Source organism: Diabrotica undecimpunctata, chromosome 3 (genome assembly GCF_040954645.1).
Source record: "Diabrotica undecimpunctata isolate CICGRU chromosome 3, icDiaUnde3, whole genome shotgun sequence".
Lineage (NCBI taxonomy): Eukaryota > Metazoa > Arthropoda > Insecta > Coleoptera > Chrysomelidae > Diabrotica > Diabrotica undecimpunctata.
In genome coordinates, this window is record NC_092805.1 from 124,417,144 (window position 1) to 124,431,937 (window position 14,794).

Genomic DNA, 14,794 nt, shown 5'->3' on the forward strand with positions numbered 1-14,794 from the left:
ATTATAAGGTATTGTATTCCTTCAGATATAAGGTGGGTTAGTCTAAAACGTCTTAAACCGTCAGTTTTAGGTTGGTTTTTACTATTATATCGTATTACCTATCCTCTCTGTATTTCAGTTTTCTAATTAGGGTTAAACTTGTAGTGGGCTATCAACAAATTGTGAACCGACTGTAGATATTTTTACAGTTCATTTACACTGTATGTTTTTTTGATAAAACTAAATTTATCAGTAAACTTTATTTTTAAGAAAAATAACAAGAAGATTAAAACATTCAAGCTTTTATCTAATTTTAAAATGTTTATTGAAATTCAGTTTCATCAACTTTTCATGTAAAACAAAAAAAGAGGTAGGTCTAGTACCAAAATTATAGCTTGTGTAAATTATATATACTTAAGGTTTTCTTGAGTATTACCTTTGGATGAAAATTGATTTAAACACATAGATCTTGTTAAAAGTTTTTACACAATACAGAACAATAATAACTTTATTTTTTATAACGACCATTATTATATGTTGCTTATGACCGTTATTATAAAAAACTTACATTGAATTAAAAACTTCTTTTGTAAACTAGTATAAAACAAATAGTATAAAATTTATTCTTTCTTTCTTTCTCCCCTTCCTTTTACCCTATCAGAGTGTCGGATTTGAGCTAGCTATTTTAATTTCCATTTACCCACCTCTTCCATTCTTTTCTGTTTCCTGCCATTATTTTCAATTCCTCGAGTGATTTTTGTTTATGTTTTCCCGCCTCTACTACTTGCTGTATCCATTTTTTTCTTGGTCGGTCTCTTTTTCTTTTTCCGATGTTTTTTGCTTCATAAATTTTTCTTGTTATTCTATTGGATTGCAGCCTCATCAGATGCCCATACCAGTTCATTTGTCTTTTTGCGATTTTGTTCATTATCGGTTCCTGGTTCACCATTCTCCTAATAGTCTCGTTGCTTAATCTATCCCATTTTGTCTTTCCTTCTTAGATGTCTCATCTCCATTGCGTTTATCCTGCTCTTATGTTTTTCCAGAATTGTCCAGTTTTCACTTGCATAGAGAACAGTCAGTATCACTATTGTGTTATATATTTTTATTCTGGTTTCTCGTGCAAGTTCTCTTTTTCCCATTATTGGGGCTAACGCATAATACAACTTGTTTGATTTCTTTGCTCTATTTGTTATTTCCCAGTCTATTTTTCCGTCATTAGTTATTATACTTCCCAGGTATTCGTAAGTTGTTACTATTTCCAATTCTTTTTTTTTACAGTTTTTACATTTTATCTTTATTTGATTATCTGCCTTATCTCCTTTTCCGCTGATTATCATTATCTTACTTTTTCCTCGTTGATCTCCATTTTAAGTTCTTCTATTTGTTCTACCCATATATCCATTAGTTTCTGCATTTTATTCTCGGAATCTGCTATTAGTACTATGTCGTCTGCATAAATTAAGGACTCTATTGCTACCGGTTGTAATCTGCGGTAACCTATTATTGTCTGTAGTTGATTAGTTCTGACTCTAGGGTTTCTTATCAATTCGTTCATTACTATTATGAATAGCAAAAGGCTGAGACTATCTCCTTGTTTAATACCTCTCTTCCAATTAAATGCTTTCGAGCTTTCCCCTGTTATTTGTACCCTTCCTTGTACCTCTTTGAAAGTACTTTCTATAATTTTTATCAATGCATTAGGTACGTTTATTTTCCTTCAAGCATTTCCCTATAATATGTCTTTCTATGGTGTCAAATGCTGCTCTTAGGTCTATGAATGCTAATACTAGTTTTCCCCCGTATCTATGCTTCTTTCTATTAGGTTTCTAATGATATATATGTTTGTCATTTGTCTGTCTTTCCGGTCTAAATGCCGTTTGTTCTTCTCCCAATATTATTTCTACTTCTTGTCTCAGTCTCTTCTCTATTATTTTCGTATATATTTTAAAGCATACCGATGACAGACATATTGCTCTATAGTTATCGCAGTTTACATGTTCTCCTTTTTTGTATATTGGCACGATGATATTGTTCTGCCAGTCTTTAGGGATTGTTTGTTTTTCCCACGCCACTTTATATATTTTCCACAGCCAGTTTATTCCTTCTTCTCCCATGTATTTTACCATTTCCGGTTCAATTTCATCATCTCCACCTGCCTTGCCTATTTTTATATTTGATAATCCTTCTATTACTTCTTCTCTACTTATTTGCTCTGGCTCTGTGTTTTCTTCGATTTTATTGATTATTTTGTCTTCCTTTATCACTTTGGTATCAAATTTTTTCTCATAATATTCTTTCCATACCCTAGCTATTTGTTCTGGGCTTATTTGTATTTGGTTTGAAGTATCTCTTACTGCGTTTATCTCCTTTCGTTTTCCCTGCCTTATGTGTCGTATTGTCGTCCAAAAGTTTCTATTATTTGTTATATATTCTTCCTGAAGTTCTTCTCCAAATTCTTTCCATGTTTTTGCTTTTGCTTGTGTGACTGTCTGTTCTGCCAATCACCTCTGCCTATAAAATTTATTAAATATTAAAAAAATTTTTAATTATCCAAAGTAGATTTATAAATTTTTCAAATTTAGAACGTTTTTAATACTATCACGCACAAATTCCCGGCTCAAACAAGGACTTGATCCACTGAGTAGCAACAACCAACTTAAGTTAGTTATTACAACTTAAGTTGTTGTAAACAACTTAGTAAACAATCACTGAAAACAATAATAATATGAATATAGTCAACATTCTAACTCACAATATGCACTTTTACAACCCACAATCCCGAGTGAATTATGGTTTAAAAATTACTCTGTTCCACGTAGATACATTACATCTATTATCAGAATGAAATCAGGACACGCATATTATCCGGCTCATCTGGCGAAACTTAAAATTGTAAATTCCAATTTATGTGAAGTTTGTCAAAAAGAAGCAGATTTAAACCACATTTTCTTTGAATGCACAAAATATATACAACAAACCGACGACTTAATAAAAAAATTTAATCAAACATAAAATCCTTCCACCCTATGACATTTGTTACCTTTTGTCATTAAATAACAAAATTGTATATAACTACCTAACAGAATTTATTTCGAAAAGTAACCTCAATATGTAAGCCCAGTTAAAATAGTAACCTTTGTTTTATCCCATTTGTTTTAAACTTACTATCCGTGACCCAGTCTAGTTTATGTTATAATTTAATGTCTTGAATGGGTCCCTATGGTCCCGGATGGAGCAAACCGACCCAGCTAGAATAACGCTCCTTGATAGACCTATTGGCCAAAGAAGAAGAGGAAGACCCAGAACAAGATTCCTAGATAAGATCGATGAAGACATGAGAAATATGGAAATACGTGCTTGGCGGAGGAAGGCGATGGATAGGGACGACTGGAGAAAAATTCTTGGGGAGGCTAGGACCCACACAGGGTTGTAAAGCCAAAATGATGATGATGAATGGGTCCCTAGACGAGAAGCGAGTTTGTTCCTTTACTGATAACCAAATATATATTGTGATAATTATTGTCTTTTCTTTCCTTTGGAAAGAAATAAAAAAAGTTGTGACTGGCTGAATGGCAAATGCCTATGCCAAAAAATAACTTAGTTGGTTCTTGACACTCAGTGAATCAAGTCTTTGTCCAAGCCGGGAATTTTTGCGTTCTCTTAAAAAATGTTTATTATAAACTAAATAAGCATTCTTTTCGTTCACTCTGGGTCGGGTCGTGTTTCTGATTCATATATCAATATTAGTTTGATGACTGTTTTGTAAATTCTGCCTTTCAATATTTTTATTTCTTCATATTGTTTCAGTTATGTATCCTGTGACTCTGTTTGCTCTATTTACTAAATCTGCCTTTTCTGTTTTAACCTTTTCGTAGCTAGATAGTGTATCACTACCAGACTATCAAAATAACTTTTTCTTTATAAATAAATTAACAATTTCTGCTAGAGCAACACATATGATAGTATATTTAACTGCAATTCGTTTATCATTGTTACCACAGACTTGCTTGCCACTAAATCAGATGGGCTCTGATCGAATGACGGGCACATTAATGGAAGCTCCACTCGATCTCCCTCCCTTCAGGTTAGGTCAGTTAGTCAGTTAGGTTCAGTAAGTTCATTTCTGACCATACGGTACCCATTTATGAGCCTAAAGTATCTTTCTAAATGGACGTTTGCCCACAAGAGGGATTGGGCAGATCCTAAGAGGCAGATTGGGCAGAAAATTTAAACTTTCTATTCCACTGGAAGAATATACCTATGTAATTTAGGCAGACATTTTTGCAATCTTGCAGTTTGCAAAGAAAAATAATATAAGAAATTTAAAACTAAAACGTTTCAATATAAGTACAGATAGCCTTGCAGCTATCGGAGCTCTTAAAAGGCCTTAGATATACTCTAAACTGGTGTCGGTATGCTAAGGGGAACTTGATAGACTGGTCAAATATATCAGTATTACACTGGAATGGGTTCCAGGTTACCGGGAACACACGGCAATAAAGAAGCTGATAAACTTGTCAGAAAAAAATCAGCTACAAAATACTTCGGTCTAGAACTGGCGTGAAAGTGCGAAAAAGCACCATCCACGACTTGAAAACACCTGGATCCAAAGTCAACATAACTCTCACCGAGAAAATATACTAGGTCAAATATAAGGCAGAATATATATTAAATGTACATGTGTAAATAGGGCTGAAGTACTGCAGAATACAAGACGAAATCAGCTTAAAGTCATAACAGGCTTTGTTACTAGGCAAGTGCCATTCAAGAAACATCTGCATACAATGGGACTGTTTTATGGAAACTTAAGCTGCAGACTCTGTAGCAGAGAACTCAAAACGGTAAACCATATTTTCTATCAGTTCGTGGCATTATACCGTAAGCGGGAATAACTTTTTGGATACGACCAAGTTAATCCAAAAATATATGATATCCATCCACTAGACCTGTACAAGCCGGTACAAGGTTCCAGGATCCTGAAGTGAGTGAGTATTATGCATAAATGGCTTTAGTATGATGTGAAACAAGGGGTGTTTACCATGGAAAAAAATTATCATTATCATTATCAGGATACGATTGCTATTGTAGGAAAAGTTTTAACAGGAAAAAGTAACTATTTTACTATAAAGTGATTGAGTTGGATACAAATCTAAAACGTGGATTTTATTTTTAAATATTTTTTTAATTTAAAAATATAAATTTAAACTGTTTTTGATATTGACAAAAATAAGGCTACTTTAATCTTTTTTTTAATTACCGTATTGCCAGATTGCTACGGAGGTATCCACTAAATTCTGACAGGCAAAGGTGGGGGAAATCTTTTTTGGACATCTACGTCACGGAACAAGACACCCTGGCATCTTTCGGCCGAGTAGGATACTAGGCCAGAAGATCCCAGGGTAGTGCCGGATTAACCGTGTCCCGGCTAAAACCTTAACCACCGTTCCAGAGAGGTGATTTTGCCACTCAATGAACAACTAAAAGAAAAAACTAAAAATTTATGAATAACCATACCTATTACCGTAAATCAGAAAATGTCAGGCGTTAGGCCATAAATTAATAAATAATATTAACCATAAATTGTAGAAATTGTCAGGCGTCAGGCCACAAATTAATAAATAATATTAACCATAAATTCAAGATCCCTGGGTCAATTTCCTCCTCTATTCAGTGCTTTAACTGTAAATCTTCGGATATTAAGGTTCGACCCTGATATTTGGCTACATTTATTAGATTTTGTGAAAATGCTGAAATAGGTGGATTTTTATTTAAAAGGAGACATCTTTTAATGATATAGACATATGTTATTTGTCAACCCCTCTTCCTTACAGTAACGAAAACCTTTAATTTGAAATAAGTAATATAACTACCATTATTGTGGCACATCGTTAGATTGTTAGACAAATATTTGGCTGGAGAACTCAGGCATCCATGATTTTTCTTTTCATTTTACCTATGTTCTTGTGAGCAAGTGTCAATTTATGAAAAGTGTTAAACCTCTTAAAAACCAAACGTAACACCTATGTTCTGCTAGTGGTAGTGGCACATTTTTCTGCCACATCAATTGTTGGGCTGTTAATTTTGCAACAAAGTTTAAATGCAGAATTACGTCTAGAATTAATAGAGGACACAGTTGATCCTATTTTGGCAGATATAATCGAAAATAATAACAGGTACTTAAATGATTTTTTACCCAAATGTAAGGCATTCTAAGCAATGGATTTGAGGAGGGGTTTTATGAAATGACCAGCAAAATCCCCCGATTTAACTCCCCTTGACTTTTTAGTATTGTGTTATTAAAAAAGCACGATTTATAATACCATTTCTGCTTCATTGGAAGCACTGAGACGACGAATAGTGCATGCAAAAGTGATCTAGTATCTCCTGAAATGTTTCAAAATATTGGTCGTAGTTTCAAACAACAGCGATTTTATAATTGTATAAGTGTTGGTGATCATTTTAAAGATTTAATTAAATAATTATATCTGATTGGTAAACTATTTTAAATTGCGGATTTATAAATTTTAAATTTAGTTTTTTAGTTTTTTTAGTATTTACATTATATTTAATACAGTTTCTTATTAATATTGCAAATTTCTCTTTAATGTAGTTTTTAACGTGATGGAAAACATTTTAAATTGACTAGCACAACATATGCCTTATATTTAGTGCTTAGTAGATATACCACTTTCAATAAATATTACAATACAATACAATAAACTATAAATTGTTTTACAAAAATATCGTTAGTGGGGAAAAAAACGTCCAATGATAAGCCAGACATGGTATATTTCCTATTTAAAATTAAAGTTTTGTGTACTGGTAGGGGGGGGGGGGAGTTGACAAATAACAGATAGTTATATCGTTAAAAGATGTTCTTTTTGGAATAAAAATCGACCTGTTTTAGCCTTTTTACAAAATCTAATGAATATTGCCAAACATTTAGGATGGACTCCATTGAGTGGTTAACCATGTATATGTACAGAAATATCCGCAGACTTTATTTTTATATTGATAGATATTTAACATTTAATAATTTTAAATTAAACTTTAATTTCAAATTAAACATTGTGTTAAAAAAATAAATTCCTATTCCGTTTTCTTAGATGCATTCGTTTTATATAATATAGTAAATAATTGACTATTTCTGATGTTTCACCAAATGTACTGTATTAAAAAATATTGTTAAAAATTGATAATCCATGTGTGCCACAGTAATAAATGTGGGTACACTTGAAATTATGAGAAGCCATGCGCAAGCGCATGCAGCTTTCTCACCTGTAATTAAAAACATTACCTAATTGAAACAAAATTTTTAAAATAGTAGTTAATAATTTTTAGGTAGATTTAAAGTAACGTGAAAAACTAACATTCTTTGGCTTTTGTTACAATCTATTGTAAGTTAACAAATCTACTTATTCTATTGGCTTTCACGTATCATATGTTTATGTGTTGTGTATTGCATGTATTGTGTACAATCGTAGACGATATATCCCCGATTTTTTCTTTATTTTAGCATCGGCAACCAGAGCAAGCTGTATTCTGCTGATGTGTTTGCTACATATTTTTTTCATTAAGCAGGACGAGAGCTGCTTCTTCAATCTTTTTTCTTGCATGTTTCTTGCATCATTATTGATGCATCTTTCCACTGTACCCTTTGTTCATTGTCCAGGCATGTTTGCATATCTGTAATTTATCAAAGTCTCTATTTTTGAAGTATGTTTCATGTCCATTTATCCTGACACTAACTGATCTTGCGGTTTCCCCCACATAGAAATTGTTGCATTCAAAGGGTATTTTATAGATGCAGTTCTTATATTCTTTTAAGTGATAGGTCTGGTTTTTGACAGAATATATCTCAGTGTCTTGGTTGTCTTGAATGTTGAGTTATTGTACTTATTTCCATTTTTTTAAATTTTTCGATAAGCCCTTTACATAATATGGTATTGTTTATCTTTAAATGTCTTCTTGTGAGTGTTTTTTTATTGCTTGAGGGGTTTTTTTGTTTCCTTTCTTCAATCTTGTGAAATTATTTGTTTATAAATATCACTGGGTAATCATTTTTTGTTAAAACCTTTATTACTAAGGTTTTTTTCTTCCTGAAATGCATTTTTAGAACGAATATAAATTCAGAATAGAGAACACATTATTTACATATCTCCACCAAACTATGGTTTCTTTTGTCTTGTTTGTGTACAATTTTTGATCAAAGTGCTTTAAGAATATATCTGCTAATAATGAAGATAATGATACAAGTATCTAAGATAAGACAATTTGTGTAGATCTTCAGTACACAACTTTGGTACCAAATTTGCCCGGTAGCGAGTTATGAGTTTTTTGAAAACTAAAGCACTTTTTGGGCATTCGCTGCTCGCCTAGTATATTAAGTTTCGAGATTCTTTATTGAATCAATTTATTTTCATTGACTTAACTTATTGATTGGATTGTTAAAATACTTTATTAATTGCAATCTTCGTTACTCAATATTACAAATATATTGAAACAACAATATTACGAGTAATTAGGTAATATTTTATTACAGGAATACTAATACATAATTAAAATATTCATAGGTACTCACCTGTAAGGTATATCACTGAGATTACTCTGCGAATGGGAATGTGGTACTTTGTTGTCTTTAACCCCTGAGATGGCAAGTTCGTGAGCAGAACCAGAGAGACTTCTGTCGCTACCTCGACGTTTTGAAAGGGCACCGCACATCACTACTGTTCCTTGCGACGGTTGTTGTTGAATGAGCTGCTGATTGGGTGCCGTACTGGTCGAAGCTTTTTTCTTTGTTTGGCCGAACCCAAAAAAACTACAGCAAAATAGGAAATTAAAAATTGATTCTAAGTGATAAACAGAGACACGTATACTTATATAAAAATATGTTAAGACGATATAAGGTACAGAAATCATTAATAAAAGATAACTTAAGTTTATTATATAATCCCAGTGGAAAACGATATTATAAACAATTAAACATTTTGGTAATATCCTAGAAAAAATATTTTTTATATTTTATTAATTAATGTAAAATATATTATAAGAATATCGTATTATTATATATAATTTTGACTCTGACAAATTCTCTCTATTATAAATATTAATCACAAGATACTTAACAATTCATACAACTCTGGAGAAAAACCAATCTTAAAAGTCAAAGTTTGTTGCACTTTCGAAAAAACCAGGAGCCAAGCAATGCAAAAAATATCTCAAGAATATTATCCTAAACCTGTACCTAAAGATAATCGATAAGAGAATTTAAAACCTGTATGAGGGTTAAATTTCCCCCAACGAGTTCAGGTTTATAAATGCTGTTGGTATGAGAGAGTCTCTGTTATCAATAAAGGTCTTATTCCAAACATGCAATAATGACAGCAATTGCGATATAAACGCATGTCCTCATATAAATGCATATATCCTCATATACCTCACACATATATATCACATATATCATATATATCACACCTCTCTACCCTAAGGTGTGAGGTAAATACTAATACAGATTACAGATATACATTACATCGCAAATCCGATTTGCGTATTTTCCTTTTTCAGATCTTGAATTTCTGTTAGACACTTCTTTTGTTCTTGTTTTATTTCCTTCGTTTCTGCTTCTATAAATCGTTGCAAGCCTTGGATCATATCCATTATTCTTCCTGAGTTATCTTCTTTTTTCTCTTTCATGTCTGGAGATCTTTTAGTTTTTGCGCACTTTCCAAAACCAAATGTTTGTGAGCCTTTCCTTCTTTTGCCCACATCCGTGGTGTACACGTCTTCACTACTCATTAGTTACTAATTGTGCTCGTGATATTGGCTGCTCAGTTCAACTACTTAGTCGCGTAAAAAGTAGACCCCGGTCAACCCGTCGTAAGTCTTGCTTTTATCGATCGGTCTTGTATTAAGCTGCAGTTTTCTTCACAATAAATTGTATATTTCTGTTCTCTTTAAATTCTTTACTATTTTTGCATTATAGCAACACCGCTTTTCTACCGGTCAGAATCCCGATGTCGAATTAGTTCCTTTGATCTTATCGCTAAATTACACATTTTGCTTATTATTGTTAGTAATAATTAGCCACTTACTGTCGGTTTATTCACACTGCGATAAGCATTGTAAAGCTATATGTAATTTACTGGCTTGGCCTACCCAAAATTTTACCACACCAGCCGCCACTGTTGTAACTTTACACACACTTATTGCTGCTTTGGCACAATTATCTCACTCTGCACCTTACGATTTTCGGGTGAGCAAGCCAATTGCACTTCATACGCTTGACCGCAGCGTTGTCGTTCATATACATATGCAAATACACACACTGGCAAATTTAAAGGAACAGGTTAAAAATGCAATATACATCTTCATATTTGTATTTTCTAGATTATATCTAGATAGCTTTGAATGCTCCTCGTCACAATAAAGTTTTAAATGTCAAAACGTCAAACTAATCATGTTGTGTTTAATATTTTAAAGTCATTTTATCTGTTGATAACAAGTACAAAGTTGTATTTGATTGATAAGTTAATTTGCTTCAGGTTGTTGAAAGTGATTTTTCTTTTGATTTGTTTAAATCAGTGGTATTCTTATTTTAAAGAGCAAGTAAAAATAGGTGATTTAATACCGACTAATATTGCTTGGGCCGTAACAATGATCGAAAATGGTCAAATGTACAGGGAAGATGCTGCGATGTTTGATAAATCACCATTAACCATCCACCATTATGTAAGTCGCTAGAGACAAACCGGGGAGGTATGAGAGGGATGTAAAAAGAAGGGAGCGAGGGAGAAAACGGTTAACCACGGCTGTGGATGATCGATTTATAACGTTACATTAAATATACGTTACACGGCAGTTCAAATCAAAACCTGCTGCAAAATGTTCGAGGAACCACCAGTAGTAAGCGCACAGTAAAAAGGAGACTTAAAGAAGCCTGTCTTGAGTTATATATGCTAATTAAAGCTTGCAGACCCCAGAAACGTAGCGCGACTCCAATTTGGTCGAGAATATGAAAATTTGAGTAATAACCAGTGAAATCAAATTCTCTTTACGAATGAGAGCCATTTCTGTGAAATTGCATCGATGATAGAAAAATATTATATGGACGCCAAGAAGAACAAAATATGCCTTTCGATTTTACTGCGACCGTACCTTTTGGTGAAGGTTTATTTATGGTGTGGGGCGGTATATATTTGGGCCCACGAACAAAGTTAGTAGTGATGGATGGTGGAGCATTAACAGCAGATAGGTACATAAGAGATATTCTCCAAGACCGTGTAGTACCTTTTTCACCATACATTGGAGAAAATTTTTATTTTATCACAGGATAACACTACCACACGGCACACACTGGGTAAGAGACTACTTGTTACAAGTGGATTTAATAACAATGAATTTACCAGCATGTTCCCCAGACCTAAATCTGATAGAGCATGTGTGGTACATGCTAGGCACCAAACTTAGGGCACGGGTTCCTGCTATTCAAAACAGAGAGGAAGTAAAAATTGAGAGAGACTGTCTCAACAACTGATCGATAGCCTCATGAGAAGTATGAGAAGACGAATTACTATAATTTTAAGAGCTCGTGGGGGAAACACACTCTATTAAAGCCAAAAAAATAATTTAAGTTCAAATTATTAAATTAAGTTATTGTGTTTAAAATCCGTATTTTATTTAAGTCTGATATCTTTGTATTTCATCTTCGTATTTGAAGGATTACTACAGCCCCATAGTTCTATTTCATATGCCCAAAGGTATGGTATGAGTATAGCTTTATACAAAAGCAGTTTATTTCAAAGAGATAACTGAGACCTTTTGTTAAATAACCAGTTCATATTTTTTATTTTAAGATCTAGTTGTTTGCGTTTAGGTTTAATGTACGTTGTTCAAGTTTTTCATCCAGATGCAATTCCAAGTATTTGACAACTAATTTTATAGGAATGGGAGTATTATTAATACAAACTTGTGGACATGTAGATTTTCTTGGTATAGAAGTAGTTTGTACTGATTTGCCACCATTAACACTGATGTTCCATTGCTTAAGCCAGTTTTGTAATTGGACTAAAGGATTTTTTTCTTTTTGTGATGCTATATTAGGGTCGATATCCACAGCCAAGGTTCCCGTGTCATCGGTAAAAGTAGCTATAAAGGTACCATTGCTGGTTGTAAGTAGCTGTCTTTAATTTGGACTTAAAAGTAACGGTCAGTAAGATACGATTTTAGTATAAAGTATAGTTGGTCTGTTAGGTGTAATATCAGTATGTGGAGGAGATCTTTATGCCATACTCTATCAAATGCCTGTTTTATATCTAGAAAACTCCAGCGCAAAACTTTTTTTCTTCGAGAGTTGCTTTAATTATATTTATTATTATGTGGGATACAAATAAAGAAATGCACTATAGCATTTAATATTGTATGTAAAAAGTGTTGGGTTTATTTTGGAATTATGGTGAATTGGTGAATTTAAAATTCTAGATAACAATATATTTACAAATATATATTGAAAGGATTTCGTAGGAACTGAGAATTCCAATGTTTGTTTAAAATACTGATCATTGGTTGAAAATAGAGAGGTGAAGAAAACTTAGTTTGTTTGACAAATGTTTTGAGGAGAAGGAAAAAATCTTTTGTTATCCTGATAAGGGCATCCTGATAAGGGAATAACATAAGGTAGTTTTAAACGGTAAAAAGTAATTTGTGCGAAGTAAAAGTAATTTGTTTGAAAGTGTTTAAGAAATGGTAGTAGTGGCTGTTTCATAAATGGTGACAAGGAGAAGTGGAGAAATTAATGTTGACAGGATTTATAAGTACAAATAAATTCTTGAATCGGAAGAAGCTTAGAATAGGAGAATTTGATATCCAAAAGGATATAAGAGAATTGTTAGGACGTGTGACCTAGATTTTGTTTTGAAATTAAGGAGGAAATTTGGCTAGCTAGTTTGATAATAGAATATCCAGGTCAATTTTAGAATTGGAATTAATTGAAAGTTAACCGGTTTTATTAAATTTGAAGAACAATATTGTAAAAAACGTACAAAAACAATATTGTAAAAAAAAGTTTTTGAAACGACACAGAAATTAATTTAAATTATAAAGTTGTTTTCAATAATTTCTGCAAAGTGGAAAACACATCTAAGCGACCGCGATCGCGTCTTCGATGGCGATCTCGGTTATATATATATATATATATATATATATATATATATATATATATATATATATATATATATATATATATATAAATACGTCAAATTATCGGGTAAAGTGGTCTGTAATAAAAATCTTTCTTTTTTCTTAATTACTCAATATTTCGCCATTTATTTAACAGCTTCTTCAGGAGTAAACTAAAATTGAACATTACAAAAAATGGCGTACAAATACATTTTAAAACACTTACAGAATTTAAAAGATTTCGCAAATACAAAATGACATTGAAGTATTTGAAAAATTGAATGTCAAGATTAAATTGTCTTAAGCACGTTCGTTACAGCTATACGATAAAAAATTAAAATAACTTCAAATGTAAAAATAAAAATAACAATAAAGAAAAGTAAGAAGAATAATATTTCTTTGATGAATTATTAAGGTTAGTTGTTATTAAGATGAATGTTGGCTATTTTGAATATTTATAAATTTTGTTCAATATGTTACAATATATGTTACTTAACTGTCCAGTGTCCGTTTTATAATTTAAAGTGTTTTTATTTTTGTTAATGTAATACATCTCAAGAAATAATCTACTTTTGTAGTTATCAGTCTGTGCCAAAATGTGATATATATATATATATATATATATATATATATATATATATATATATATATATATATATAGTTTATAGACTAGTTTATAAAATAGGCGATTTTAGAGAAGAAGACGCATTGCAAAAATTTATCAAGGATAAGCGTAGGCGTTCTATTTTTTCCATTTACGAATGCAGATATTTATGCAGTTTATTTTGCAAAAACAGACGAGATGTATGAAGAGATGATGTTAAAACCTGACGCGCAAGCAACAAGGAGAATTTCATAAATGGTACATATATATATATATATATATATATATATATATATATATATAAATATATTAGTATTTGAGATAGCTTACCGTTTCTTTTGTGAAGGTTGTATTCCCGTTGCTAACAAATTCTTGTAGTATTCAGACCGAATAAACCTAGGATAACAATCTTTCTTTAGCAACAAAGTATATACATGTTCTTGTGCGGCGTCGAAAGTGAATCTACTGGGTGATTTCATTTCTTGATGTACTCTTTCCATCGTCTTTCCGTCTATGTTAATTTCGCAAGGAGCACCAGGAGCCAGAAATTCCCTAAAATAATATTAGGTTAAGATGTATTAATTTTAAGGGTTTTTTTCTCAGCAATATTTAAAAACGTAAAATGTAAATGTATTTGTCTACTTTTTGTAAGTAGTTCGTAATAAAGTACATCTCTATATTAAGTTATTACGTATACACATTTTCAGAAACAAGTACGTGAACTCGTTTAATAGACGCTACTTATGACCAAATGTGTGAGGATTGTTAGAATACCGCTCTCTTTTTGTGAATTGCTGGTATTAAACTTCTATCTAAAAAGTAGACTTTCAGATACCGTCGGGTCTGAGCCAGAAATCTCTTATTCGTTATTTCTAAATTAAGCTCCGAAAAAAGTGATACTCGTATCATCGGACACAAAGGGTTAAACAACGACATTTTTTGTGTACATGGGTGCCCTTCGATAAATATCTGACCCTTTCATAATTAATAATAATGATAATAATAATAATAATAATAATAATAACCTGTGGGAGT

General features: G+C 32.1%; 1 protein-coding gene across 3 annotated transcripts in view; it reads right to left on the reverse strand.

Moving 5' to 3' along the window:
- LOC140437361 (regulator of G-protein signaling 11) overlaps positions 1-14,794 on the reverse strand; it is a 367,203-nt gene that overhangs the window by 65,607 nt on the left and 286,802 nt on the right. For all 3 annotated transcript variants that reach the window (XM_072526845.1, XM_072526846.1, XM_072526844.1), the window contains 2 exons: positions 14,090-14,311; positions 8,564-8,800 (listed from right to left, as the gene is read on the reverse strand). In XM_072526845.1, the coding sequence (XP_072382946.1) occupies positions 8,564-8,800; positions 14,090-14,311 (459 nt within the window). The remainder of the gene's footprint in view (positions 1-8,563; positions 8,801-14,089; positions 14,312-14,794) is intronic.